General features: G+C 32.4%; 1 protein-coding gene across 1 annotated transcript; it reads left to right on the top strand.

Annotated features, from left to right (window-relative positions):
- The first annotated feature begins 587 nt into the window (after positions 1-587).
- LOC114335496 (RNA-binding protein cabeza) lies at positions 588-26,244 on the top strand. The gene is made up of 9 exons (XM_028285740.2): positions 588-852; positions 1,010-1,195; positions 8,836-8,979; positions 9,037-9,094; positions 15,324-15,355; positions 18,759-18,862; positions 20,478-20,811; positions 21,880-22,216; positions 25,861-26,244. The coding sequence occupies exons 1-9, from the start codon at positions 843-845 to the stop codon at positions 25,919-25,921; spliced, it is 1,266 nt and encodes a 421-aa protein (XP_028141541.2). The 5' UTR covers positions 588-842; the 3' UTR covers positions 25,922-26,244.
- Positions 26,245-26,428: the final 184 nt, after the last annotated feature.

Below are 26,428 nucleotides of genomic sequence, written 5' to 3'. Positions count from 1 at the left end.
GGACCTGGTTGTAGGGAGCAAAGTTGTACTTTTCCTCCCTAGGGAGGAAAATATTTTTCCTCCCTAGGGAGGAAAAGTAAAAGTGACGTCATTAATGAAATATAACTTATTGACGCCCTGTATAATATCTATTTTCTATTACGTAAGTATCTATACATTTTAACGTTTATTTATAAAACACCCAGTATTTTGCAGAATGGTAAAAAATAGTAAATTGTTATTTTGATTTAACAATGTTTACATTAATAATTTGACTTATATTTGACAGTTGACAGTTATATTGTACCTACTAGTTAGTCTTAGTTTTAATAAATTTTGTTGGTTAGTTACATAAATAAATTAAGTAAAAATGAAAAATGACTTGTTATTAATTTGAGGAAGGTGGAAAAACCATATGTATAACATGGGAGTAAAGTGTCTTTTCCTCCCTTGAATGATTACTGCCCTCCGCTACGCGTCGGGCAGTAAACTTCATTCTCGGGAGGAAAAGTAGCACTTTCCTCCCTTGTTATACAAATAGCTATTACTTGGCAGCTCGGTCTTTGGATATTGAAATAACAATTAGTTTAATAATTCATATTCAGTCATACGTGCATATATTGTGTTGTTAAGGTAATTTGCATTTTTATGCAAAGTTTCAGATTAAAATTTTTTTGAGTCATTAAAAAACGACTAAATTTCCGGCAACTAGTTAGTTCTTAAAATAAGCACTAGGGGACCTCAAGAGTTTATCCGGTCGGGTAGAAGCTTCCAATTTTTCCCATCATTTCTCGTTGAACTTTCGGCAATTAAGCGTTGTTTGGAATTTTATAAGTTTGTGGTTGAATTTATTGAAAGTTAAGATGGCGGATGGTAAGTTTCTTAATTTATTTTAACAATCACTTACTGAAATACGTAATTATAAGGATATATTTGTTGTTTTTGTTTTTATTAGAAGTTTTCATAAATATTTTTTGGATCTAATTATTTTGTGTATGTGGCAGTTTGTGTAAATAAACATTGTTCAAAGGTTACGGTGGAGGCGGCGGTGGATACGGAGATTATTCTCAACCACCCCCAAGCACCTATCCAGGCTATGGCGCATCTGCTGGAGGCTATCAAGCCGCGGCTCCTGCCTCTGGAGGAGGCGGTGGTGGTGGCGGTTCCTGGGGCCAAAGTAGGGGAGGCCAAGGAGGCGGTTATGGAGGAGGTCAAGGTAATTGCATTAATACTTTTTATGTTCCGATATATTCTTGAAAAATCTAAGTTTTCGAAGATTTAATTTTCATGCCGCCATTTTTAATTGTGGCGTGGCTTTAAATCAATAAAATTTCGGAATTTTTGAAAACAAATTGTATTATGCGACGTAGGCATGGAATTAAGTAATCTCCAATTGCTTACTTCCTCCTTCTATGTCGAATATCAAATTAGGGAATGATAGTCCTTTGATTTCTTCTATAAATCAGAGGGTAGAACTTCCACTGAACATTTATTTTAATTCAGTCATACCTAAGCATTTACCATGAAAATATTGAATTTGTAAAGTTGTGGTCACTGAATAGTTTACACCTTTACAATTTTTTAGTCTAAGTGTAAAATCCAGTGTGCTATGGATTTGCTAAGTCCTTGTTATAAAAATTGGCGCCTATTTAAAAATAAAATATGTACATGTAACACGTCTGGAACTGGAATGCATTTCATTTGAATGACCTGTAAAAAACAAGAGTGATTGCCAAACTCAAAGAAAGTCAAGTGACTAAGGCTGTAGATGTGAATGTGGGCCATAGGTGCTTATGCAAAATCAAAGAAATCATTTTCACTCTATAGAACAGTAAGTTAGTTCAAGAGGGCAAAAGATCTTCACAAAGCAACAAGATAATGCATTAGTAGATTATGTGAGAGAAGCTCCTTTTGACACAGTTTGAAGAGAGCGTTTCTGAGTAGCATTCTCACTGCACATAGAAGTAGGGTTACCATGTGTCCGGATTTGAAAGACATCCGCATATGAGAAATGTCCGGATTTTTCTTTATTAAAATAAATGGAAAACACTTGGCCCAACGGTGGGAAATTTCATTCTGCGCAGCACCTAGTTAAGTATGTTAAAACATACATAGGTGTATAGTATTTAATATTGTAGCGAAACAGCTGTACTTTTAATTGTACCATATGCATTTCGCATATAATTATGTACAATAACTACAAAAACAAAGTGGCAGAAAATGCGAAAAACTGTTTTGAAACGTAATATCGGCCAACAAATTTGTGATTACGGAGGCAAAATACATTACAATAGAAATCTGTAAATTTATATAGTATTATGGTTTCTTTGACATATTGTAATAATTGGTTACAGGTTATTGTTATTCTACAGAGAAAAAGATAGAAAAGTCTTCATCTTCTGAAACATTTTCATTATGATCATCACCCCTTCCTTGAAGATTCTAGTAAAAGAAGTGATATTGTTCTTTAATTTTTACTCACAGAGTTCTACTAAATCTTTTAACTTTTTATTATTAATATTTAACGGTTTGTCATATTTTCTTCTTGGCACAAGTTTGTTAATTGAAAATGTTCGAAGTTGCCTTCTCTGTATTTTAAATTTCGTAAAGTTGTCTGATTTAAAATTATATTTGAAATAACTGTGCAGTGTTTTATTTTATATGTATATTGTAGCCAAACCAGAGATGTGGTCCTTGTTCTCTGGCCTAACTATGTCATTTTTTTTATTTTTAATCATTTGAAAAGTTTTTTAAAATCCAAAGTGTCTTCCTGATCTATTTCAACTACTTCGTATTTTGATTTCTTTAAAGCCATTTTAATCACTGTACATATACTATCCCGATGGATTATAAATTTCCAAGCCTTTACTTGTGTTTTTGATGTGGACATGGACCATATCACATCCAATTTGGGAATGTCCGGGCTCAAAAAATAACTGGTCAATTTTTGAAATATTTAGTGTTTCAACAGAAACATTGCGGAAACAATTGAATATCCATTTTGGCCCGAACAAGTTTCAGACATAAAAGCGAAGTCTTTCCCAGTAACTTCACTTTTCATTGTATTTGTAAGGCAAGAGGCTACCTCAGAAGATCCAAGACCCGCTTGTGCTTCGTGTCATACAAAGTTTTGTACTACGACTGGACATTTTTCTGTTAAACACTGATAAAATCAAAATATTAAGTAATTACGACAAATATATATGTAACCGGCAATAAGAAACAATATGTTATATAAATGTTTTCTTTTAACTTCGGCAAAACTAAAAAATGTAATGAGTAATCAGATTATTGTAATCATGTAATGAGTAATCAGACGGAAGAATCGAACAACATTGAAAATAAACAAATGTATTTAGCTATCCAGTATCAAAATGACGTTTTTCAAACAAATACGAATTATAATAATAACGCTGTCTACAATTACAGCTTAATAAATTAGTATCAATAAACCTTAACAGTCGATAACTGTTTTTGATGTAAAATTTAATAAAAAATTTTTGGTCTTGGTAAAAGGTATATTATTTTAAAAAGCCCTATAGGGCTACAAACATCGAACAGAACGTTTTCGCTCTAAAAAGAGCATCATCAGTGTTGCAAGAACATGGTGAGCCAACCAAAAAATACGAAGGTCAAAGCCTTTCAAAAATGGACTAAAAGTCACATCAAAATGCTAGCATAGCAAATTCCAAAGGATGGATATAATCCCTAAGGATATGGCCCTAGGATAACATATGACTCCCACACGTTGTAAGTGGGTCAAAGGTTACCTTTGACCCACTTACAACGTGTGGGAGTCATATGTTATCCTAGGGATTATATCCATCCTTTGGAATTTGCTATGTTAGCATTTTGATGTGACTTTTAGTCCATTTTTGAAAGGCTTTGACCTTCGTATTTTTTGGTTGGCTCACCATGTTCTTGCAACACTGATGATGCTCTTTTTAGAGCGAAAACGTTCTGTTCGATGTTTGTAGCCCTATAGGGCTTTTTAAAATAATATACCTTTTACCAAGACCAAAAATTTTTTATTAAATTTTACTTGTAATTAATGGTATACAGCCAGCTACAGGAAATTCTTCCTAGTGGGTTTTTGATGTATCGTGAAATTCACTGTGAAATAACGTTATCACCTTAGGTTTGACAATCCATAACTTTGTTATTTGTACTCTGATTTTCAAGATTCTTGCATCAGTCTGTAATACATTTATTGGTGTCCTTTGTTATCCCTTTCAGGCCTGAATTTATTTTTTTAGTGGAAATGAAGTTTCCCTTTGAATAAATATGATATATGGTATCTAAAAAAGGTGTAAAAAATGCAGAAAAAAAATTCATTGTTTGAATCTTTCACAAATGACATGTCACGTTCGTGCGCTCTGGGCTTATGTTCTATGAATGCGGGATCGTAAGTGTATGAAAAAATTCATTTTTATTAAATGTAAAACACCATTAGGGCCAAATAAAAATTATTTTTATAATTGTTTAATATGCTATTACATACTAACTAAAATAGAACAAACATTTTTTGCTGAAATGTCATGTCTTTCCATTGCCTCTTTGCTGAAGAAGAGCTCATTGAAGGAACAGGTTCTTCATATCCTTGGACAATATCCTTGTCATCAGTGTTATTTTTAAACATCTGAACGTCAAAAGCAACATCATTTTCACCATCTAAATCTTCTCTTTCGGACTAGTTACCATCATTTAACACCTCTAGAGCCAAATCGTGGGTGAGAGGCACACCTGTAATAATTAGAAAAACTACTTTTATCATTAAAATATAGAAAAATTAATAAAAAGTCAAACCAATAAATATTTAGTATTTTAATTTCCTGCTTTGAAAATTGAATGTGTGACGGCAACTCACTATCGTGATATTCAAATTTTACGGGACAAGATCTCTACAAACAAACCAATAATTTCTTAAATCTTGTTTATTGTCTTGAAGTTGAAACTTTATCTATACCACAACCCCGTTACAATAACATAAACACTTACAAAAAACAAGATATCTTTTACTTACCTTTAGCGGTTTTGTCGTCAAAATACACAGCCTTCTTTATAGGATATTCTACTGCAAACTAAGCGCGAATTCGTTAAACAATTTCAGTTACTCTGATAATACATGATAGACACAACATATTGATGTCATCTTTCCTAGTAAAAATATGTTTATTTTGATATTGATACCCACATAAACATGAGCTCACGATCGTGTGAGCCGGTCACGAAAGGGTTATTATTCCGGTAACAAAATTTTTTCCCTTAGAGGGCATTATACGGGGGTGAATAGAAGCATTGTTTTTTCTCCTAACTTTAAAAAATTCTGTGGAAAAATTAGAGGGCTTATTTTGTTTCATACTGCTTTTATATTATCCTGGAGGTATCGGTTTTTTAAATTATCCGAATATCTCTTTTCTTATAAGAGCTGTAAATAAAAACACTGCTTTGAAGGTTTATTTAATTAAAAATATCAAACGCACTAAAATTAACAACAAAACAGTTCAATAGCAGGTATGTCCACCTCTTGCAGCAACGACTGCTCGCAATCTGTTTAGCATCTAATAAAGATGTGTTATCCTTGCCTGGGGAATAGCTCGAGAGAGAGAGACATACTTTGCTGATACAATGTACCAAAAGGCCATCGACCGAAGTCTTTCAGCCAATTTACACAATTAATATACATTATTACAATATATGTTTTTTGTTAATATTAATACAATACAATAATTAAAAAAAAAAATATTTGTATGTGGCGGTAATCACAATATCACTGACAATTAGTTACAATACAGATGATGATTTGAATAGAGTTGTTTATTGTCTTGATGTGTAGCAGATTTCTTCAAAAAGAGTTCTTCCTGGATATCTACGGACACTGTCTTCTGGTATCTTCACAATGTGGGACGGAATAGCTCGATTTTTTAAAATAAATCCCATAAATGCTCAATAGGATTGAGATCTGGGCTGCATGAGGACCATTCTAAATCTTATCAATCGAACCTCTATTTTATGAGTCAATCAGTGTTTTTATTTACGAAAAATGGTACAGCTCTTACAAGAAAAGGGATACTCAGATAATTCAAAAAACTTTAGTGATGGCTCCAGGATAATATGACAGGACTATGAAACAAAATCAGCTATTCCATTTTTCCAAAGAATTTTTTAAAGGTATGAGAAAATACAACGCTTCCATTCGCCCTGTATAATGCCATGCAAGCAAATTTTTGGAAGTTATACTTCTTTAGGTGCAATAGGGAGTGAATTTTTATTATTCTGCATGCATGCGCACAGAGACAGTATGTTGTTTGTTACATGTATCGGTCCAAAAAAGGTGTGGAAAAAATATATTAGTGTTTTTAGTAAATATATTTATTATAATTTTTGTGTCTTTTGATTTGTCTTCCTCGGGAGTAAGGTAATACGTATTATTAAAACATTTTTATTTAATACTTCAATTCGTCAGTTTGTTACCTTGGTTTGTCATAATGTCCGAGAAACCGTCAAAACAATACCTTCGTTGGTACAGCATTCAACTACGAATCGAGAGGTCCCTGGTTCAAATGCGGACAATTGCTGTCTTTTTTTAATTTTTGGATTTTTGGAGAGTGGTAAGAAACTATTAAACTCAGTTTAATATTTAATAAAATAAAAATAAACTGTTAAAAATTTTTTATTTCGTTGAAATCATATAATAGAAGTACTTCTTACGTGTGTACAAGGTACACACACATTCTTTTTTTTTTACCAGAATAATACCAAATGATATACCAATATGTGTACCTACAAACTGGTGCAAGAATCTTGAATATAGGAGCACAAATAATGAAGTTATAAATTATCAAACTTAATCAAAAATTTTGGGTAGCGGAATTTTGTGCCTGTGAGTGTATATGCAATGGTTGAATAATTATAGGCAGAGAAATCATCAGTTTGATAGATGGTCAATCATAGGTACTCAAACTCATCATTTAATAGTGGAGTATTCTTGGTCAACGTATGGGGATCGATAAGTGCTGAAGGCCTGGGTGTTTGTTCCCATATAGAAAAAAAATTAATGCTCTTACCTGGCATATTGAGTAAGGCTGGAGTCCAGACTAACCCCATCGAAAATGTAGATAGTTTTACTTCGCTACTACTAGTGTTGAAAAAGCCTTATTTCGGATGGATGTATATCCAATAAGGCTGGTTCTTGCAGTGACTGTTGAATGATGAGGTTACATGTGAATATGCTTGAAGACATAAAAACTATAAGCGAAAGGCTCAACATGGCTGTTTGTATAATTAAATACACCTTTTCTTCCCAGAGAATATATGAAAAAATTCTGATTAGAGAAATTACTCTCGTTCTACTTGAATTTGGCATGCTTGAGGTACAATTGAATACTTGTACTATAGTCTGTCTCACCTTGTCTTTATAGTATAAGGAACACAGGCAATGCAGTCCCTATGAGAGTTTTTAGAGCGGTGATGCTGATTTTATCAAAAAGAATTTGTAATCGAACATTAGAGAGATTAAATTAAAACTGTTTTAGAAAGGCAATCTACAATTTTTGTATTCGTGTTTCCTATGCAGTGAGGATGTTTGAGTTGGAATAAAATTCATTCTCTCGAGAATGGGCAAATTTTGAGAGAAATCCTGAAACAGGTCGATTTTTATTTTTAAAATATAGTAAAACCTCTGTTAACCGAAACATTGTTTAACCAAAACTGCTGATTTTGTTCATAGAAAGTAAATTTTTATCGCAAAACGGAAAGAATTTGATGTTAAATTGTCAACATTGCTTTCATACAACTAAAGAACGCAATTAAAATATACAACACATTACGAATTCACCTCATAGTATTTTTTTAATACCAACTGTGCTCAAGAATACTAGGTAATTTGATATAAGAAAGATACAAAAATCAATGTTATTTTTAACGGAAATTCTTGTTATCCGAAACGACATTCCCCCAATTATTTCGGTTAACAGAGGTTTTACTGTATGGCCTTAATTTTATTTGTGTGATAGCTCATTTGAAAGGTTATTTAATTCTCTATTCAGTAATATAAATATTAACATAATTATTTATACATGGTGTGCAAAAAAAATTTAATAAATTAATTTACAGAAAAAGGATGTAAGCATTTAATTCAAAATACATTTTACTGCTGTCAGAAAAACAGGTAATCATGTTTTATTTCACAAATAAACATTGCTTTTAGCTTAAATTCAATGTTCAAACTACTAAGAGACAGGTGGGTGGCAGTTTAAACATTGAATTTAAGTGAAAGACAATGTTTCTTTGTCAAATAAACATTTCTTTTTGTTCTGTGATAGTACTCACATGTATTTTGAATTAAATAAATTACACACATTCTTATTTTTGTCCCAATTAGTTAAAAAAAAAATTGGACACCCTGTATAAATAATTATGTTAACGTTTATATTACTGAATAGAGAATTAAATAACTTCAAATGAGCTATCACACGACTCCTACTCTCATTTTAAAAAATCATCAATTACGTCATCACGTCCAGGTGGATGACATCATTAGTATGATATATGCCAAAAAGTCATAATTTAAAAATAAAAATCGACCTGTCTCAGGATTTCTCTCCAAATTTGTCCCTTCTTAAGATAATGAATTTATTCCAACTCAAACGTCCTCACTGTATGTACTGTAAAGTCAAGGTGAGACGGACTATAGATATATATAAGGGGTGTAAACTATTCAATGGTCAAAGCTGTACATATTTGTATAAATTTATTATTTGATTTTTTTTTTGTTACAAGTAAAAAATTGGTATATTTCATGGGTATGTCTGGGATGATTTATTCTTTTGATTCAGTATTTTAATCTTTTTGCAGGTGGTGGAGGTGGCTATGGTGGCCAACAAGGTGGTGGATATGGCGGCTCCAGTGGAGGCGGAGGTGGATATGGTAACGGTAGCAGTTATGGAGGAGGTGGTGGTGGTGGAGGAGGCTATGGAGGCGGAGGTGGAGGATACGGAGGTAAACTACAGAATTAAATTATTGGTTCAAAATGTTTACATGTGTTTTTATCTCCAGGTGGTGGCAGAGATCAAAGAGGTGGTGGAAGAGATATAGAAAGACGAGACAGTTATGGGTAAGTTTAGTTTTTTAATGTAACACAATTATTAAATTACAATTTAAGAAAGGAGTATGAAGTTTGTGGTGTATAATGTATTTTTAAATGAAGGAAAGTTAAAAGTGATATGTAACGTCAGAATTTGTATTATATTCTACGTGTACTGTCCAAAGAAGAAGACAGGATAATATGATCCGGATTTGATATATTTCAAGAAATTAAACTTACTACCAAAGATTTGCAAGAAGCGAATTATCAAGTCATTCGACATTTTTATCTGTAAATTAAAAGCTGTTAACTAAAAAAATGGTATTTTTGTATATACCGGAAGATATTGGCATTCTCAAACCCAGGGGACTGAAGAAGTAGAGGATTATCATGGATTGATGATATGGAGAAGAACTTAAAATTCTAAGGGTCAGAAGATGAGGGAAATTTTAGGAATCAATGTATGTGGCAACTTCTCTATGAGAAGACCAAGTTCTCTAAAGAATTGTTGAGCCATTTATGATTAATTAATTAATTAATTCTTAAGGCGGTTTTCCACTTATTTCTTTTTGCATAAAACTCATTGCATTATAACCAAACCACTTGGGTGTAAGATTCTGTTCTGTGTTAGATTCCTTTATTTTTTTTTATATAGTTCCTTTCACGTTGATGTTCGTGAATTTGTTTTTAATTTTTCTTTTAATTTCTATCCAGTTGATATCAATTTGGCAATTTCTTTGTACTAATCCATATCAGATGTGATCCATATTATTACTTCAGAAATCTATCTTCAGAAATGGTCTGTTACATTTCACTAAAACGTGTGTGTGTGTGTAGAAATTCTTTGTTCCAAAACAACAAATATAGTATATACTGATTGTATATTAGGGTAACCTATTTAAATGAATAAATATCTATCTATAAAATTCGTATTCAGACTATAGTGTTACTCTGAGAAGTCAATACAGGTTCTTACGGGGCACAATGATGCCAGTTCGCAGCCTCAATTTATAAACAGTAAGCGCTAGCGAGGTGGGCCAGGTTAAATTCTTGTATAGCGAGGTGGACCAGGTTAAATTCTTGTATTTAAAGGCCACCCTCTGGTGCCCATGCCATCACGGTTCCTTTACTTCTCATTTGAAAAGCATTGCCATATGCAAGCTGTACTGACAACTCGGCAAACACTAGTAAGGTGGCAATAATAAATGCAAGGTGATTGTTTCCACACACACTGAAATTTTTGATGTTACCACTTCTGAGCAGTACCCAAAGACACAATCCCCAGTCCCAGGAATTCAAAACATACTAGTCTTAAAAAAGTTTGTGAAAAGTTTTGTTGCATTCCAAATGAGTTTGGTTTTTTTTTTGTCTGTTCAGTGGAAAACTGCCAGTATACACAAGATATTAGAAATGCTAGGATGATTTTACCAAGAATTTGGACAAGAAAACTAAAATATAATAAAAATGAAGAATAAATATCGCATCAGCTGATGAACATACGATTTAAATATAAGGTTATTAAAATACAGTGGAACCTCGATTATCCATCTCTCCGTTAACTGTCAGGGTTAACAAAACTAATACAGAAGTTATATTGACCACATCAAAAATTTTAATGTAAAAAAGTTAAAAAAAAAAAGTTAAATTTGATTTGTCATGAGGACACAAACGGCTATTCATTGCTTACACATAAAGAAACTGTTGAAATGGCAACAAAGGCAGACCATACAGATTCAGAAGCTGACACAGACTTGGAATTTGACTGTAGCTATGTTGATGAATCTATTGTAACTGATTTGCAGAAATAATCTAGAGAAGCTGCATCGCATATGCAATAATTCGTCGAGTGGTATTCTCAACAAGAAGCCAATAAAGTGGATTGCATGATCTTGTGCTGGTTAAGAAATTCAGCCATCGCAAAATGTGAAGCAACAGTAAAACAAAGATTTCAGAATATTTTAAATTGATTCGATTGTACGAACACAAATCCCTCTTATATTGTCAAACAAACCATACAAATGAAATTTGAGAGTTGCACTATGAATTTAAAATTTTTTTTAATGTTCTGTTAACCGTCTTTTCGATTATCTGTCATACCCTTGGTCTGGTGCCCTGTCAGATATTCGAGGTTCTACTGCATAAAATTAAAATAAAAAACTCACAGTATACACAGATATTAGAAATGTTACGATGATTTTACCAAGAGTTTGGACAAGAAAACTAAAATATAATAAAAATGAAGAATAGATATCGCATCAGCTGATGAAATGTTAACTTACCCATGGTATGAATCTACGTTTTAAATATAAGGTTATTAAAATATGATTGAATGTTTATGATGGTTATGTGTATCATTTGCATATATTAGGTACAAGCATTACAAAAATATTCTTCCATTACGGAATGGTACATCAATACTGCAGGAAGAATGGTTTAGTTTAAATAAGTCTTATATTTTAAGAACTACCTTCTAGTGAAGAGTTTTGATGAGGAGTACACCCTGGTACGGATGGTGTTTACATTTATATTATGAAATCATGTGTGTATTTTTATAGTATATTATGCTAATCATGTGGTTAAATTAATTTTCAGAGCATTTTTCTTGACATGACAAAAACTTGGGCTTTTGTTAACTTTTATGCATACTGGGTGCATAATCAAGGTGTATTTGGGGAGTTTTGGTTAGTGGTTCAAACTACCATGTTATCAAATATTGAGAGTTTAACCCTTTGAGGACTATACCTGTAAATATGTGTTTTATTTGAATGAATATTGAATGAAGTGTAGTTGGGTGATCCAAGTGAATGTGAAAATTGTTATAAATAGGTATATAATTATCATACAATTAAACTCAGTATATTAGGAATTCAGTAGCACATCAAGATGTCTAATGCTTCTATATAGACCTGGATCCCGCGTAAGAGAAAAAAGTTGATTAATAGCAAGCTGAAAATTTGTTAATAGCTTAACGGTGTCTAGTCGGACAAACTTTGATGCACGGGAACACTGGAACAGGGGAAGTTTTAACGGTGGAACATGGTAAACGTGTCGTCCTGACAAGTTTATGATGGTGAAAAATAGCAAGTTGTTTTTAAGTTTATTCAATAGCCAACGTTATATAATATATGAAAAAATGTTTGTCCGACAAAAAGGTTGGGCATTTTAACGAGTCCGACACGTAGAACATGTCACATCACAGGAACTATGTTGGTGATGAATAGCAGTCTGATTTTTGCATGAGAGTTTAATGAAAGGTTAAAAAAGCAATTGGAAGTTCTGTCGGACAAAATTAATGGGAAATTTTCCTAGTCGGACATTCTAAACATGTAAGATATAGACAAAAATGTTTGTGATAAATAGCAAGCTAATTTTGATTTGTTTATGTACAAATTATATTTTGTAACGCAAAAAGTTATATGTCAGACAAAAAGTTTGGGCAAATCGAAGGAAATAAATAAAAAACATTTTTTCAGAATGACTTAGTCACATATTGATAAAGCTATTTTAGTTGTATATTATTATTTATATTCACATATTTGCATGTGCATATATATGCATATATTCACATATTTGCATGCACACTCCAAAAACAGTGAGGTAAGTATCAGTGCATGTATATATTGCAAAACAATTATTTTTTGGGTGGAGTTTGTTCTAGATATTCTCAAAATGACAATAAAAAATGTCAAAGAACATGTGAAAGCAATCTCTTAGGGTTTTCTAATTAGGCGCATCAGAAAGTACGGAAAATTTGCTACAAAAAACGTATACATTTTTTTCCATACTCATATTAACCTTGTAAACGACATTGAAAAATGTGAAGTCTTAAACTTTGGTGCTTATAAGAATAGACGTAAATATGACACATTATGCTTATTAATAGAAGTATGTATTAGAAGGCTGCATTTGTCAGTGTGACACTTTGTGCTATACAAAGTAGTATTTGAAAGTACATGGTCTCTGAGTTTCTGTTTGCGACGTGTATTGGAAATTAAATTTTATATTAACTATGGAGTGTTTTTGTGTCTATTTTTGAGTGTAAACAGTTTAAATTTTAAGTCGCCAAATCAAAAGTGAAACCATTCAACGGAACATTTTTGAGTAATTTTCGAACATTTTACAAAGTTAGTAAAATACTTGGTCATCAATTCAATGATATTCAGTTGCCAGATAATTGTGAAAATTCTATTGAATATCATTCTTCGTGCTATAATGCTTTGCTTGATTGAAACAGGGTACCTAAATAAATTATTACTAAAATTGTATCACTTAATTTTTCTCAACTTTCTACAAATGAAATAATAATGTAATTAATATGTCACATGGCTAGAAATAATTTGCTGCCAAAATAAATCGATTAGTTTAAATTTGAAGTTACGATTGCAATTTATTATGAATTATTGTCAAAAGTGACAGTTTTTCTTAAATGGAAATATATTCATAGACATAAGGGTAGACAGGGAATACAGTGCAAAAAGTCGATAGGTGGTCTATCTATCTCTTTTAACCAAGCGATCCCGCACATGTGGCAGACAAAGATAGCTAGACCACTCAATCCATAATATAATTTGCCTGATCTACTATAAATGTATTACAGTGAGGTATCTAAATGATGTTGAGATAAATCGAAAGATATCAATTGTAATTGATTGCAGGTACTTTTTACATAGAATAATCACCCCTTATTTTTTTCCGACAATAGTCATTCTTGGTAAGGAATAATTTACTTAATTAAATTTCGTCTTTGTCGGAAAGCTATTTATCACCAGCATTTTTGTCTATATCTTACCTGTTTAGAATGTCCGACTACGAAAACTTCCCATTAATTTTGTCGGACAGAATTTCCATTTGCTTTTTTAACCTTTCATTAAACTCTCATGCAAAAATCAGACTGCTATTCATCACCAACATAATTCCTGTGATGTGACATGTTCTACGTGTCGGACTCGTTAAAATGCCCAACATTTTTGTCGGACAAACATTTTCTCATATATTACATAACGTTGGCTATCGAATAAATTTAAAAACAACTTGCTATTTTTCACAATCATAAACTTGTCAGGACGACACGTTTATCATGCTCCACAGTTAAAACTTCCCCTGTTCCAGTGTTCCCGTGCATCAAAGTTTGTCCGACTAGACACTGTTAAGCTATTAACAAATTTTCAGCTTGCTATTAATCAACTTTTTTCTCTTACGTGGGATCCAGGTCTAATAGGAGCAGTATTTTTACTGTAATATGGCTTTAATAATAGCAGCAATGCCCAGCCAATTATGACAACATTGAATGCAGTAGATTGTGGATTCAACCACCTTGGGTAAACATCTGTACAATTTTATATAACAAGTCTGGAAGTAAGTCTTGACAATATAACTTAAAATCTTAGTTGTTTATCACTTACAAGAAAATATTGCAAGTATTTTTGTTCTCAAACTATTATCTGGCAGATATTGTAAAAACAATATTGGGGATACAATGTGTTACAATACATTTTTGGTATCAGCAATAACAGACAACACTGGCTATAAGGCGAGTCATACTAAAAACCTGCTATATTGCATAGTGTGGCCGTTATTGTTCGAAATATTGCCAACTACTGTGTTCCAGCTACATATTGCTCTTTTAGAGGCTGTTTAGAAACTTCCATCTTCATTGTAAAATTTATTGCTCCAACGTTGCAACAAATCTGGTGAGAACATCCATAAAATGGACTATACTAGCAGATACTACAATCTAGCCAAAGAAGTGAATATTTCTTGCATTTGAAGAAAAATACTACTGATTGTTTTCATTTTTACAAAAGAACAACTTTGTTCAATTATTATCTATAAAAGAATGTTTGGGTGTGCATCGTGCACTGTGCAAGTCTGATAATGTTTTTTTATACTTTATATTCTACCCCTGTATGACATGTTAATTATTGTGAATAATCAGGAGTCCTCAAAAGGTTAATTGATACTATCAGGTATTACAAAATTAGTATTTATATCATGTAATCCGAAAAGGTATTTTAAGGTATTTGTGTTAAAGGTATTTTACTCAACTTAAGGGATAAAACTACAAGACATTGACAATTTACTGATGTTGACATTACATTTGACTGACAAAAATCTAGGTGGCACTTGATCCTTTGGAAGAAGAAAGGTTTTTGACAGTGACAAAATAGTGTTGATGCTTCAGTTTTGTATTGGTTTGGCAGCATAGCAAATTAGCAACCCCTATGTCAAACAACTACTGATGATGCAATTTCTGTTTTAGAGGCGGCAACAGGGGTGGTGGTTATAATAAAGGTAAAAGCACCAAGTCCTGTGTCGACATTGGTGTCTTTTTTTGTACATTTTTATGGATATAGTATTATTTTAAAGCTGACATTCGCGTGTGTTTCTAGATGAAAACAAGTGAACGGGTCCACTGAATAACATAAAAACCTCATTCTTTTTCCAGAAATCCAAAAAAAATTAAAATTGTAATAAATGGTTAATTTATACATTTTAAGGGTTAGTAATGCAGTTTGTAATTGAATTGTTTATTTCAGAAACCCGTCAACTTACATTTAAATACCATTGCACTTAATAGGTTTCTGAAATAAACGATTGAATTACAAATTTACCATTACTATAATTTTAAAACGTTTTTGTTGTTGATTTCTGAAGAACGAATGTGGCACTTGCGCTATTCAGCAGACCCATTCAACTGGTGCAAATCTTTAGTAAATTGGAACACTGGTGTAATATTTTCGGACCTGGACACATCTATCTACAGGTGAAAATAAGCTCAGCTGAATGAAAGAAACTACAAAGATTAGTATGTTTGGATTATTTTTGAAGTATTTACACCAGTTTTAGATTTCATACAATTTGGGAGCTGCAACTACAACTTACGAATTTAAAAAAGATTACATTCAGTGTTTCATTTTGCTAAATACATTAGAGACAATAATTTGTGTCTGATCATATTAGAAAGGTTTGTTTGATAAGTTACTAGGATGATGCAAGTGTTGTATTAACTAAAATCATATTGAAATACTTCAAAAAACAGTCTTTCCTTCCACACAAATCTTGTGTGTTGATCTTTCTATATTTTACTTTTCATAATTAGATATTCTTTATAATCTTCAATGTTGTTTATTCTTCCATTGATTTTCAATATATTACATGACTTTTGCACTTTAATTTTTCGTATTAACTTATCTCTTCAAATATAGTCCTTTAGTATTTTCTTTCTTTGAAATAAAACAAAATGGCATTGGAAGTAACTCTACATATTTGTGAAAATATATAAATATAAGTATATTGACTATGTTAAGACTTACCATTCACAAGAAATTGTCTAGAAACCAGTTCAACCTACAATTTTTTTATTCGTACACAAGTCACTTATCTGCTGGTATTATCTAGTAATCTAGTAAATCCACCCATTATTGCTACGCTGCAAATTTTTATTTCACATTTGGGGAAGTATAAAACATGATAATATATACATACAGGGAATTACGTTGTGCATTCCTAAATGGCAAGATGTGTAACCTTGTGGTTTGATGAAACTTTGAAACTATAATACAACTAAGACTTCAAACCCTGATTAGTGGTGTGCTCATTGATTTATAACCTTTTTCCAGTGTGTTTGGTAATAACAGTGAGCAAATAGTAGATTGGTGCAGTTTTTAGCAGGATACGAACTTATCAAACAAACCTAGATATGGAAATACTGTTTTACAGAGTATAAAAATATGTTTGGACACTACATGTGGGAATTTTTATGTAATAGTGTATATCAATTTCTACATTTTTATTAAATATAAGTGATGGTTTTTAAACGAAAATTGGATGGTACTCATTTTATTCACTGCTACTTCTCAATTATTTCATTTTAAGAGGTGTTCTTTTCTAATACATCCTTTAATCATTTATTTAACTTCATTCAATCAAATAAGAGACGCTAAAATATCAAAATCATTAAGTAAAGTCCCCATTACATAAAAATCTCCCTTGTATTCCAGAATTTACATACATCATACAGAAAATACAATAAATATTTTTTTAAAATTAGTTTACCAAGCTTTTAAATATACCTAACAAAATATCTTGTTTGAATTTGATCACATTTCATTAAGTTCAGTATATTTATCTGAAATTATGGGGAATCATTGCAGTCTGAGAATTCCTGTAATGGGTTTTTTGTTTTCGATAAGGTCTGAATTGGCAGAGTTGTATTTCTGTAATGGATTTGTTCATATGGGTACACTCTTAGTTTCTGGGGTTATAAAAATTAATTTTGGTTCAACAAGGCATTTGAAAATAATGTGGTTTTAAGTGTTATGCACTTTAGAGTTAAGCTTATGGTATATAAGTGTATAAGGTGCACTTTTTATATGTGCATCTTTACTTTTCTACTGAAGTAAATTTTAAGTTATCCATTGGTTATATGTTATACAGAATGTATACACAAGTTTTAAAGTGTGGGTTGAGTTACCAAATTTATAAAAAAAATCTTTTTGGGGGGATTAAAAAATATGGTTAAAAAGTCTATGAAGCTATATATAGTGAACATCCGGAAATAATTTTCATCGAGGGAGGATATAACTTACTTTCATAACTTTAAAACTATTATGCTATTTTAAAACTTGTGGAGGAACGCATCTGGTGGCAGCACCAGTGAATTTTGTCTGGATGTAAAGAGCATCACGAAGGACAATCAAGAAACTGAAAATACAGCAATCAGGTAGAAAATGCTGAATTTATTTCACTGCATTAAAACATCATAAAGCAGTTTTATTGAATTTTGTCATACACTATTATTTTCATAGTAAATAGGCAGCAAGAGGAATGTCAAGGATATTGTGGTAAAAAGCAAGTTGTATAAAAGAATATAGAGGCCCTTCTTTGTACTAATTATAAAGAAAAAAATGTAGAGAACAAGCCGTCATTGTTGAGACTTGAGATTGTAAAGTCTATATAATTTAATTTCATTTAGGATATCTTCATTAACAATCAATAAAGCATTATACATCTAATGTGTAAGATAATTTTAAGTTACACCAGAATTTTATGTATAAAAAGTATAATATATGGGTACCCGGGTATCCTCGTTGGCCTATAGTGTAAATTTATTTAGTGGGTAATGCAAGGGTAATAGATTGCTCAGATCGTAATGGTATTTGATCATAATTTAGTAGAATCTGAGATAAATATAATAAGCTGTTGTGAATGTATGAACCAAAGTTTTAGTTTATACACAGATTAAGTCACAAAAATCCAAATAATAGTGAAAAAATAACGTTAAACTTTATAGCATATTTAAAAGTATGTGGTATATTTCAGAATTACAATAGATGTTACCAAATGATGTCCAAGGTAATAGCATAAATACGTTGTTGATATTGGTGTGGGTTTTGTTATTGGTAAACTGTTCATAACAAAGTGATTTTAAAAGGGAAAAGTGGTTCAAAACAAGTTGTGTATAAAACACTGTACATGTGTTAAAACAAGTAAACCTAAAGTTATTACGGTTTGGATTTAAAAATAAGGAACACTAGTTATATGATAAGTTAAAATATCACATGGTAAACTTCCGCAACAAGATAAAAAACAGTTGTAAAGAAATTCGTGTTACAGTCGCGCAATATTCAGCTATTAGTTTAAGAACGAACATTTTTCTAATAAACTAAGTTCTAACATGGGTTTTATTTTTCAGATAATTTAGTAATTCAAATGGATACAGTCTTCGTATCTGGAATGAACCCAGATTTAACTGAGGATGATATTGAGCAACATTTTGGATCTATTGGTATTATTAAGGTAATATTTGTACTTCATATGCATTTATAATTGTAAATGATGAGCTAAAATATTCTTCATTTTAACTGTTACAGTGGAACCTCGATTATTCGTCAGGGCACCGGACCAAGGGTATGACGGATAATCGAAAAGACGGTTAACAGAACATTAAAAAAAAATAAAAATTTATAGTACAACTCTCAAATTTTATTTATGTTTTGTTTGATAATATGTATAAGTGTGGATCTGTGTTCGTACAATCGAATCAATTTGGTTTAAATTATTTTGAAATCTTTGTTTTACTTTTGCAACGGCTGAATTTCTTAATCGGCGTAAGATCATGCCATCATGCAATCTACTTCATTGGCCGCTTTTTGTCGAGAATACTACTCGATGAATTGTTGCATGTGCAATGCAGCTTCTTTACGCAAATCTTTGTCAGTTTCAATAGCATTATCGATATCGCCACCGTCTAATTCCAAGTCTTGTGTCAGCTTCTGAATCTGTTTCGTCTACCTCTGTTCCCACGTGAGTAAAAACAAAAATTGTTTACATAAACAAATGCTGTGGTAGCATATCTGTACATTTCAGAGAATTTCGTTTGGCTGATCGCAATGCCAAACAAAATGAATTGTTCACTCAATTTTTGCTGATATGTAGTCAATACAATGTACCGACCCTGACGGTTTACAGAGGTGACGGTTAATGGAGAGACGGATAATCGAGGTTCCACTGTATATGGATTGTCTATCTAATTGTGTGATTTCCACAACGATATTAAGAATGCGAATTGCACTCTGTATTTGAACCTTCTAAATGGTCAAAGCCAATTTTGAAATTTCGCTATATAAATACAGAATCCTATTCCTCGCAATTCATTTATCAATTGTGAGATTATTTATTCTGTAACAATTATTTAAATACAAAATTAGTACAATTCAAAGTTTTCACTGTGAAGTGATCCGTAGTATAGTCAATACGGATGCTGTAGTGGCATCTGTTACAAGAATTCAATGTTTTACTTCCGAAGAAATAAACTTTTAATGAGACCTGTTTTCTGGTTATGCCATCTTGGTTTCTATTGCAAACCATAAGGAAACAAATTGGAATGTTTTCTGGACCTTCTGAATGAACAAATTGAAATTATAATACACCTCTTGTTTTCGTTTCATGACAACATTCTTTTGTATTAGTTTTACTCCAATCTGAGCATTGAGACCTAGTTTTAGTGAGATGCAATCTTAGATCTCCCCTTTGTCTTCTTTCATACAACATTCTTGTGGTTTGCAAATAATAGAAACCAAGGAGTAACCAGAAGGCTCAGTAAAAGTTTATTTTTTTTTTTTTTTTTTTAATAAAACTTGGAATTGTTGTAAGCAGATGCCCCTGTATCTATTTGTTGGTTGTGATTTGATACTAGTAGACTCATTTTATTTTAGTTTGTTCAGAGATATCCATATATACAATCTTTGATGATTTCTAATAAGAATGAAGTAAGGCTGTTCTCAAGGCACTGTCTAAACAAATTGGAATGTAAAACACCTTTTGATTTCGTTTCATGACAAAATTCTTTTTTACAAAATTAGTACTGTGTACTAGCCTCAATCAAACATTAACAGTTATTCTATTGTTCTAGTTGGACAAGAAAACCCAGAAACGCAAAATCTGGCTGTACAAAGATAAAGCGACGGGCGTGAGCAAAGGCGAAGCCACCGTAACCTATGATGACCCCAACGCAGCGCAATCTGCAATCAACTGGTTCGACGGCAAAGACTTCCAAGGATGTATGATCAAAGTGCAATTGGCCACCAAGAAAGATACCTGGAGTGGAGGCGGTGGTGGCGGCGGCGGCGGACGCGGAGGTGGCCGTGGAGGCGGTGGTGGCTTCGGAGGACCCCGAGGCGGTGGTCGTGATGGAGGAGGTGGCGGTGGTTTCGGTGGATCACGAGGAGGCGGACGTGATGGTGGAGGTGAGTTTTCAAATTTAAATTTGTTTTACAATTTCAGTTTTTAACTCCTATCCGCTCTCGGGGAAGCTTATATGAATAGCTTCTTATGATTTCATGATAGGAGTATAGTAATTTCTCTATTAAAACACACTCTAAGCTTAAAAATAGTTTTGTGGTGTATCCTGTCTAGGGAGACAATGTTAAAGGGTCAGGGAAAAACTGTGAATGTCGATTTTTTGGTCATTTTGTGATTCTTGCGCAGTCTGTTAGCTTAGAAAGGATATTATCAACCTGTGAATGGCCAAGGGGAAATAACGATGAGAATTGTCTTAAAAACAAGTCAAGGTGAAAAAATGATGAATATGTAACTTGTCATCATTTTACTGATAATGCTTCCAGATAGACTTTCATCTTTATTTCCCCTGACATATCATTAACATATCTCATATCGCATTCTCTTTGACCTATTAAATACTCTAATGTCGAAAATACTTTTTATTTACTTCTTAAGATGTTCCCAAAGGATAGATTCACTCCTTCAAAGGATAGATTCACTCCTTTCATCTCGGAGAAATGGGACTAGTTGCTTAAACATAACTATGCTGTGATACAATTGGTGAGCATGGTCTGTTGTAAAAACATGCTGTACATGTGGGGCTACATTAAATATGCTGTACATATCGTCGCCTCGCTAACTCTTTCATTTTTCACTCATATTTGTACTAAATCTATAAAAGTGTTGGTCGTTTTTTAAGAATACATTCCCAGCTCAATTTTAGATGGGTCAGCATTGGTTCGACAGCCCATTTTGGTCTTGGTCTGGTAAAAGAATTCTTTTATTCTGATCTGTCTGTTTTTGTTTTGCTTTTCAAATTTTTTGTTTAAAATTGCGATATCTTGTTCTATTTTCTGTCTGTCAACTGAGTGTTTAGGATGTCTGGGTCCTGATTTGCTAAATCTGCAGTTTTTTATAATTCAATGTTGTGCTCTCATAATATGTTGGTTTTGCTGTTGATTATTACATGTTGTTTTATATTCAACAAAAGACATACCAAGCTCGATTTTACTTGACAATAATTTTGTTTTCAGGCCGTGGAGGCGGCGGCGGTGGTGGCGGTCGCGACCGGGAAGGCCGCGAAGGAGATTGGAAGTGCCCCAATCCAGACTGCAACAACACAAACTTCTCGTGGCGAAGCCAATGTAACAGGTGTAGCGAACCCAAACCAGAAGGTGCCGGAGGCGGTGGTGATGATGACAGAAGAGGCGGTGGCGGCGGAAGAGACCGCGACGGTGGTGACAGAGATAGACGAGGTGGTGGTGGAGGCGGTTTCCGCGACAGAGGTAGCCGAGGAGGTGGATTTGGTGGAGGTCGCGGTGGCGGCGGCCGAGGAGGAGGAGGATTTGGCGGTGGACGCGGTGGTGGAAGGTAATATATATATTATATATACATATATATATATCATTTTTAACGTCAGTAAAATTGAATATTCTGCTCTAAACTGTAGCAGCTTGAAATATTTGCTTTGATTTCCTAATATATTTTTATTTCAATTAGTATACATTCACCCCTGTGATGTATCAAACACGTTATAAATAACGTGCACGTTATCCTGTATTTACGTTAAATTCTACAAATTGATGTGATAAATGACAAATAACGTTTCTCAAACACGTTATCTGGTACATAACAGGTTCATTTTAACGGGACCTATTTAACCTCTTGTTATAAAATAACGTGTAGTATAAAGAATAAATACATATAAAAAATGGACAATTTAGTCCAGAATTTTGTCAGATTGTAAATGTCGGGTTATTAAAATAATTTGATGATGCTATTAGGTTTGTTAGTTATTTAGAAATAGTGTATTATTTTTTGAGGTTATGTTATTTGTAAAGAAAAACATTTTATTCATATAAATGAAGAAAACATACAGACTAGTGATGTAACGAATGTCATTTTTTGAACATTCGCGAATGCGAATATCTGCTACCGATATTCGCAAATGCGAATATGTAGTTTTTTTTTTAAATGTGTTTCTATTTTTCTAATGTTTCCTAAATTTATAATGAAAAGTTAATTGATATCCAGTGTAAATCAATCTGAATATTAAGCTTTATTAAATAATACCAAATAATAAAAAAAGTGAAGGCTGATAATGTGATTATATAAGGTTAAGTTCTATTGCCCTTCATTTGTCCAAAGTTGAACATAGGCCTCTCCCTTATTTTTCCACTCTTCTCAGTTCAGTGCTAATGCTGTCCATCTGGCCCCTGCGTATCTTTTTAGGTCATCCGACCATCTCATCTGTGGTCTGCCCCTTCCTCTTTTGTAGTCCAAAGGTCTCCAGTGAGTTATCGCTTCATTCCATCTTCCGTCTCTTTGTCTGCTGTTGTGTCCTGCATATTTCCATTTGAGAGTAGCTGCATGTTTGAGGTTAAGTTACCTTTTCTTAATAAAAAAAGATGAGAAGTGAATAGATTTTGATTTTATTAACCTATTATCTTAAATTTTTTTTTCTGGTTTTCATATTCGCAAAACATTCACACAAATTTAAAAACATGCGAATATTCGTTACATCACTAATACAGACTATAGAGACCAGATTGGGTAAATCCATTTGAATGTTCGTTTTGTTTATTTCAATCCTTGTTGAGCCATTTTATAACATAACACGACAAGAAAAAATTAAATAAAATGCACAATAGAAAGAACACCTCGTGGACCAAGCCAAGGACCGGGAATTTCAAATAACATCTTGGTTTTGGTACCAGATGTGCGATGAACAAGATGCGTATTTCGCTGCATGTTTATGTCTTGTCTTCCTCTAACTTATTCAATTTCTGTATACTGTTATTCTTGTCGCGCAAGACGATACTTTAACGTTTTGAAAATAATATGCCGGATAATGTGCACGTTAAAAACATGATACATCACATCTAATTTTTGGCAACACGTTATACAGGCTGTTATAAACAAACGTTATGTTAACATAACTTGTACACGTTACACTAGAGCTAAGCTAGAGTAAGATAGGAAAAATATTTGTTAACACGTTCCATGCGGATGGCATGCATGTATGCCATTGATTACACTTAAGTCCATGATTCTTTACTTGTGCGTCATCATTTATTTAAAGCATACGAAATAAGTCAGAAATCTATTCCACGCAAAGGCAACTGACAACAAGTGGCTATTACTCTGATTACATTATGTTATAAAATTTGATGTTATAAAATAAATAGAATCTAAAATTTTGGTGCAGAATTCGTTACATTTGAAGTAGCTTAATAAATTCTTTTAATATTATTAGTGATATTAAATATTTGTTATAAATGCTTTTTTTTGTTTGTTCAGGGTATAAGTCTTAGGATCAGACATGCGCACGTAATGTGTTAAAAAAGAAAGTAATAACTAAAAAACATGATTCAAAATAATAGTTTTCGTTAAAAAATTTGTTTGGCACTGACAGATGCTGACAGAAACACAACACATTATATTAAGCATAAACATAACATCTGCGAAATAAAACTTAATTTTTCTAATAAAAGATCTTTTTATTGTTATCTCCTATCCGCTCTCGGGGAACCTTATGATAGTTTCTTATGATTTTATGATAGGAGCATAGAAAATCTCTATTAAAACACACTCAAAGCTTAAAAATAGTTTTGTGGTGCATCCTGTCTAGAGAAACACTACATTCTTTTCCTTTTCAAAAGTGTCTTCTCCCAGAACCTGAACTATTTTTTGTAATGTAAGTAACACGTGTCGCTCATCAGCGACATTCGGTTTCCCTCTCCAATGCACATATCACCAATGAGCGACATGTGTTTGGTACATTTTCCATGTCATATAACTCAGGTAAAACGTTTAGATCTGCGATTTTTCTGAAACTAGATAGAAGTATCAATGAAAACAGTAATATTTTAATAGAAAGGACTCAAAAATGTCATTATATTGCGTTATAATAAGTTATTTTTTTGATCAAATTTTATAGTGTAGAAAACGTTAAAATAGCCTTTTTACATTTTCCTCCATTACCAAAATACATCATACTCGATTTGGCTGAAAATTTGCCCACAGATAGTCAAAACATAAGACTTGTAAGTGGTTAGAAGGATTTGAATTATATTACAATACCAAAAAGTTACATGCAATAATATCAGACTCAAAAGTATATTAGTCCAGTCGGGATAGCATTTTTGACCTTGCATGCCAAGCTGCCAAAAATGTTATTTTATTAATCTTTAGGGGAGTCAGTAGTAGCCTAAATTTAAAATCGCGAATGAATTCCTCCGTTACGTTAGCCACCATCTTGCTTTTTAAATGAGAACCTGTTTTGCTCAATATCTCCGCCATTTTTAACTTTTCGACAAAAATGGTATGAACTGAAATTGTTCCAAATAAATCGTATTTACAATTATTATTTCTTTTTAACAATTTTTGTCGTGAGGTCGATATTTGAGTTAATTGTACTTACAGTAGACACCTATATTTTTGACTATGATATTGCATGTAACTTTTTTGGTATTGTAATATAATTCATATCCTTCTAACCACTACTATGTTTTGGCTATCTGTGGGCAAATTTTCAGCCAAATCGATTAGGATGTATTTTGGGAATGGGGGACAATGTAAAAAAACGGTATTTTAACGTTTTCTACACTATAAAATTTGATCAAAAACTTGTTTTGAATCAAAATAACTTGTTATAGTGACATTTTTAGGTCCCTTATTAAAATATGTTTTCAAAAATGCAAATTTGTTTAAATAAACACCAAATCACTGTAAAATTGCATAAAATAACATTTTGAGAAAAAAAAGACTTTTTGACTTTAAATATCTTATTTTTACGTCCCACAGAAACTATAATACCAATTTTCACACAAATCTGAGATCCAAAATTGAATGATTTGAGATGGAATCACCCGTTTACTTACATTACAAAAAAATTTCAGGTTCTAGGAGAAGACCTACTACTGGGAAGAAAAAGAGATTTACTCATTGAATGTGTTAATAAAATTGATATAGCCATGGGCTTGAATATACTAAACATTTTTTTTCTTTTTCAGAGGTGGCGGTGGTCGTGATGGCGGCGACCGAGGAGGTGATAGGAGACCCCGGCCATATTAAAAGATTAATGTCCTTCCTTTTGTATGTTGTAACATTGCCGAGTGTAATGGTTTTTATTCAGTGATAATTGCACATTTTTCGGACAATTTATTAACAGTATTAGACAGCGCTAATGATTCATATAGATGAATACCTATTTAAAATTAAGAAAAGATACTGAATGTTTGAAAATTGGCTGCCTGTCTAAAATTGTTCTTCTGAATACATGTAATATTTATATTACGTGAGTGTAAAATCAAATTTTATTTTCCACAGTGGATGTACAAGACTTATTTATAATTTCAGTATGTAAAGTAATAAAATAGGTTAAGTTCAATCAATAATTTCGTTTATTGTGATCTCCACCTTACTTATCCCCACAATGTGTCTTATTATGGTATAGTTTGGTGTTCAGAATTAATTGCCAAGGCACAAGAACACTTATGCATTAGATTTTTTCATACAAAAAGATACTACAAGTCTGAAAGAAAGTCCAAAGGAAGATATTTTCACAAAAACAGTATGAAA

The sequence above is a fragment of the Diabrotica virgifera genome, chromosome 3 (assembly GCF_917563875.1).
Source record: "Diabrotica virgifera virgifera chromosome 3, PGI_DIABVI_V3a".
Classification (NCBI taxonomy): domain Eukaryota; kingdom Metazoa; phylum Arthropoda; class Insecta; order Coleoptera; family Chrysomelidae; genus Diabrotica; species Diabrotica virgifera.
This window is presented reverse-complemented; position numbering and strand designations above follow the sequence as displayed.

Coding starts and splice junctions, on each gene's coding strand:
- LOC114335496 (XM_028285740.2), top strand. Junction 1,196..8,835: donor CGGTTATGGAGGAGGTCAAG/GTAATTGCATTA, acceptor ATCTTTTTGCAG/GTGGTGGAGGTGGCTATGGT. Junction 15,356..18,758: donor GGGTGGTGGTTATAATAAAG/GTAAAAGCACCA, acceptor TTTATTTTTCAG/ATAATTTAGTAATTCAAATG.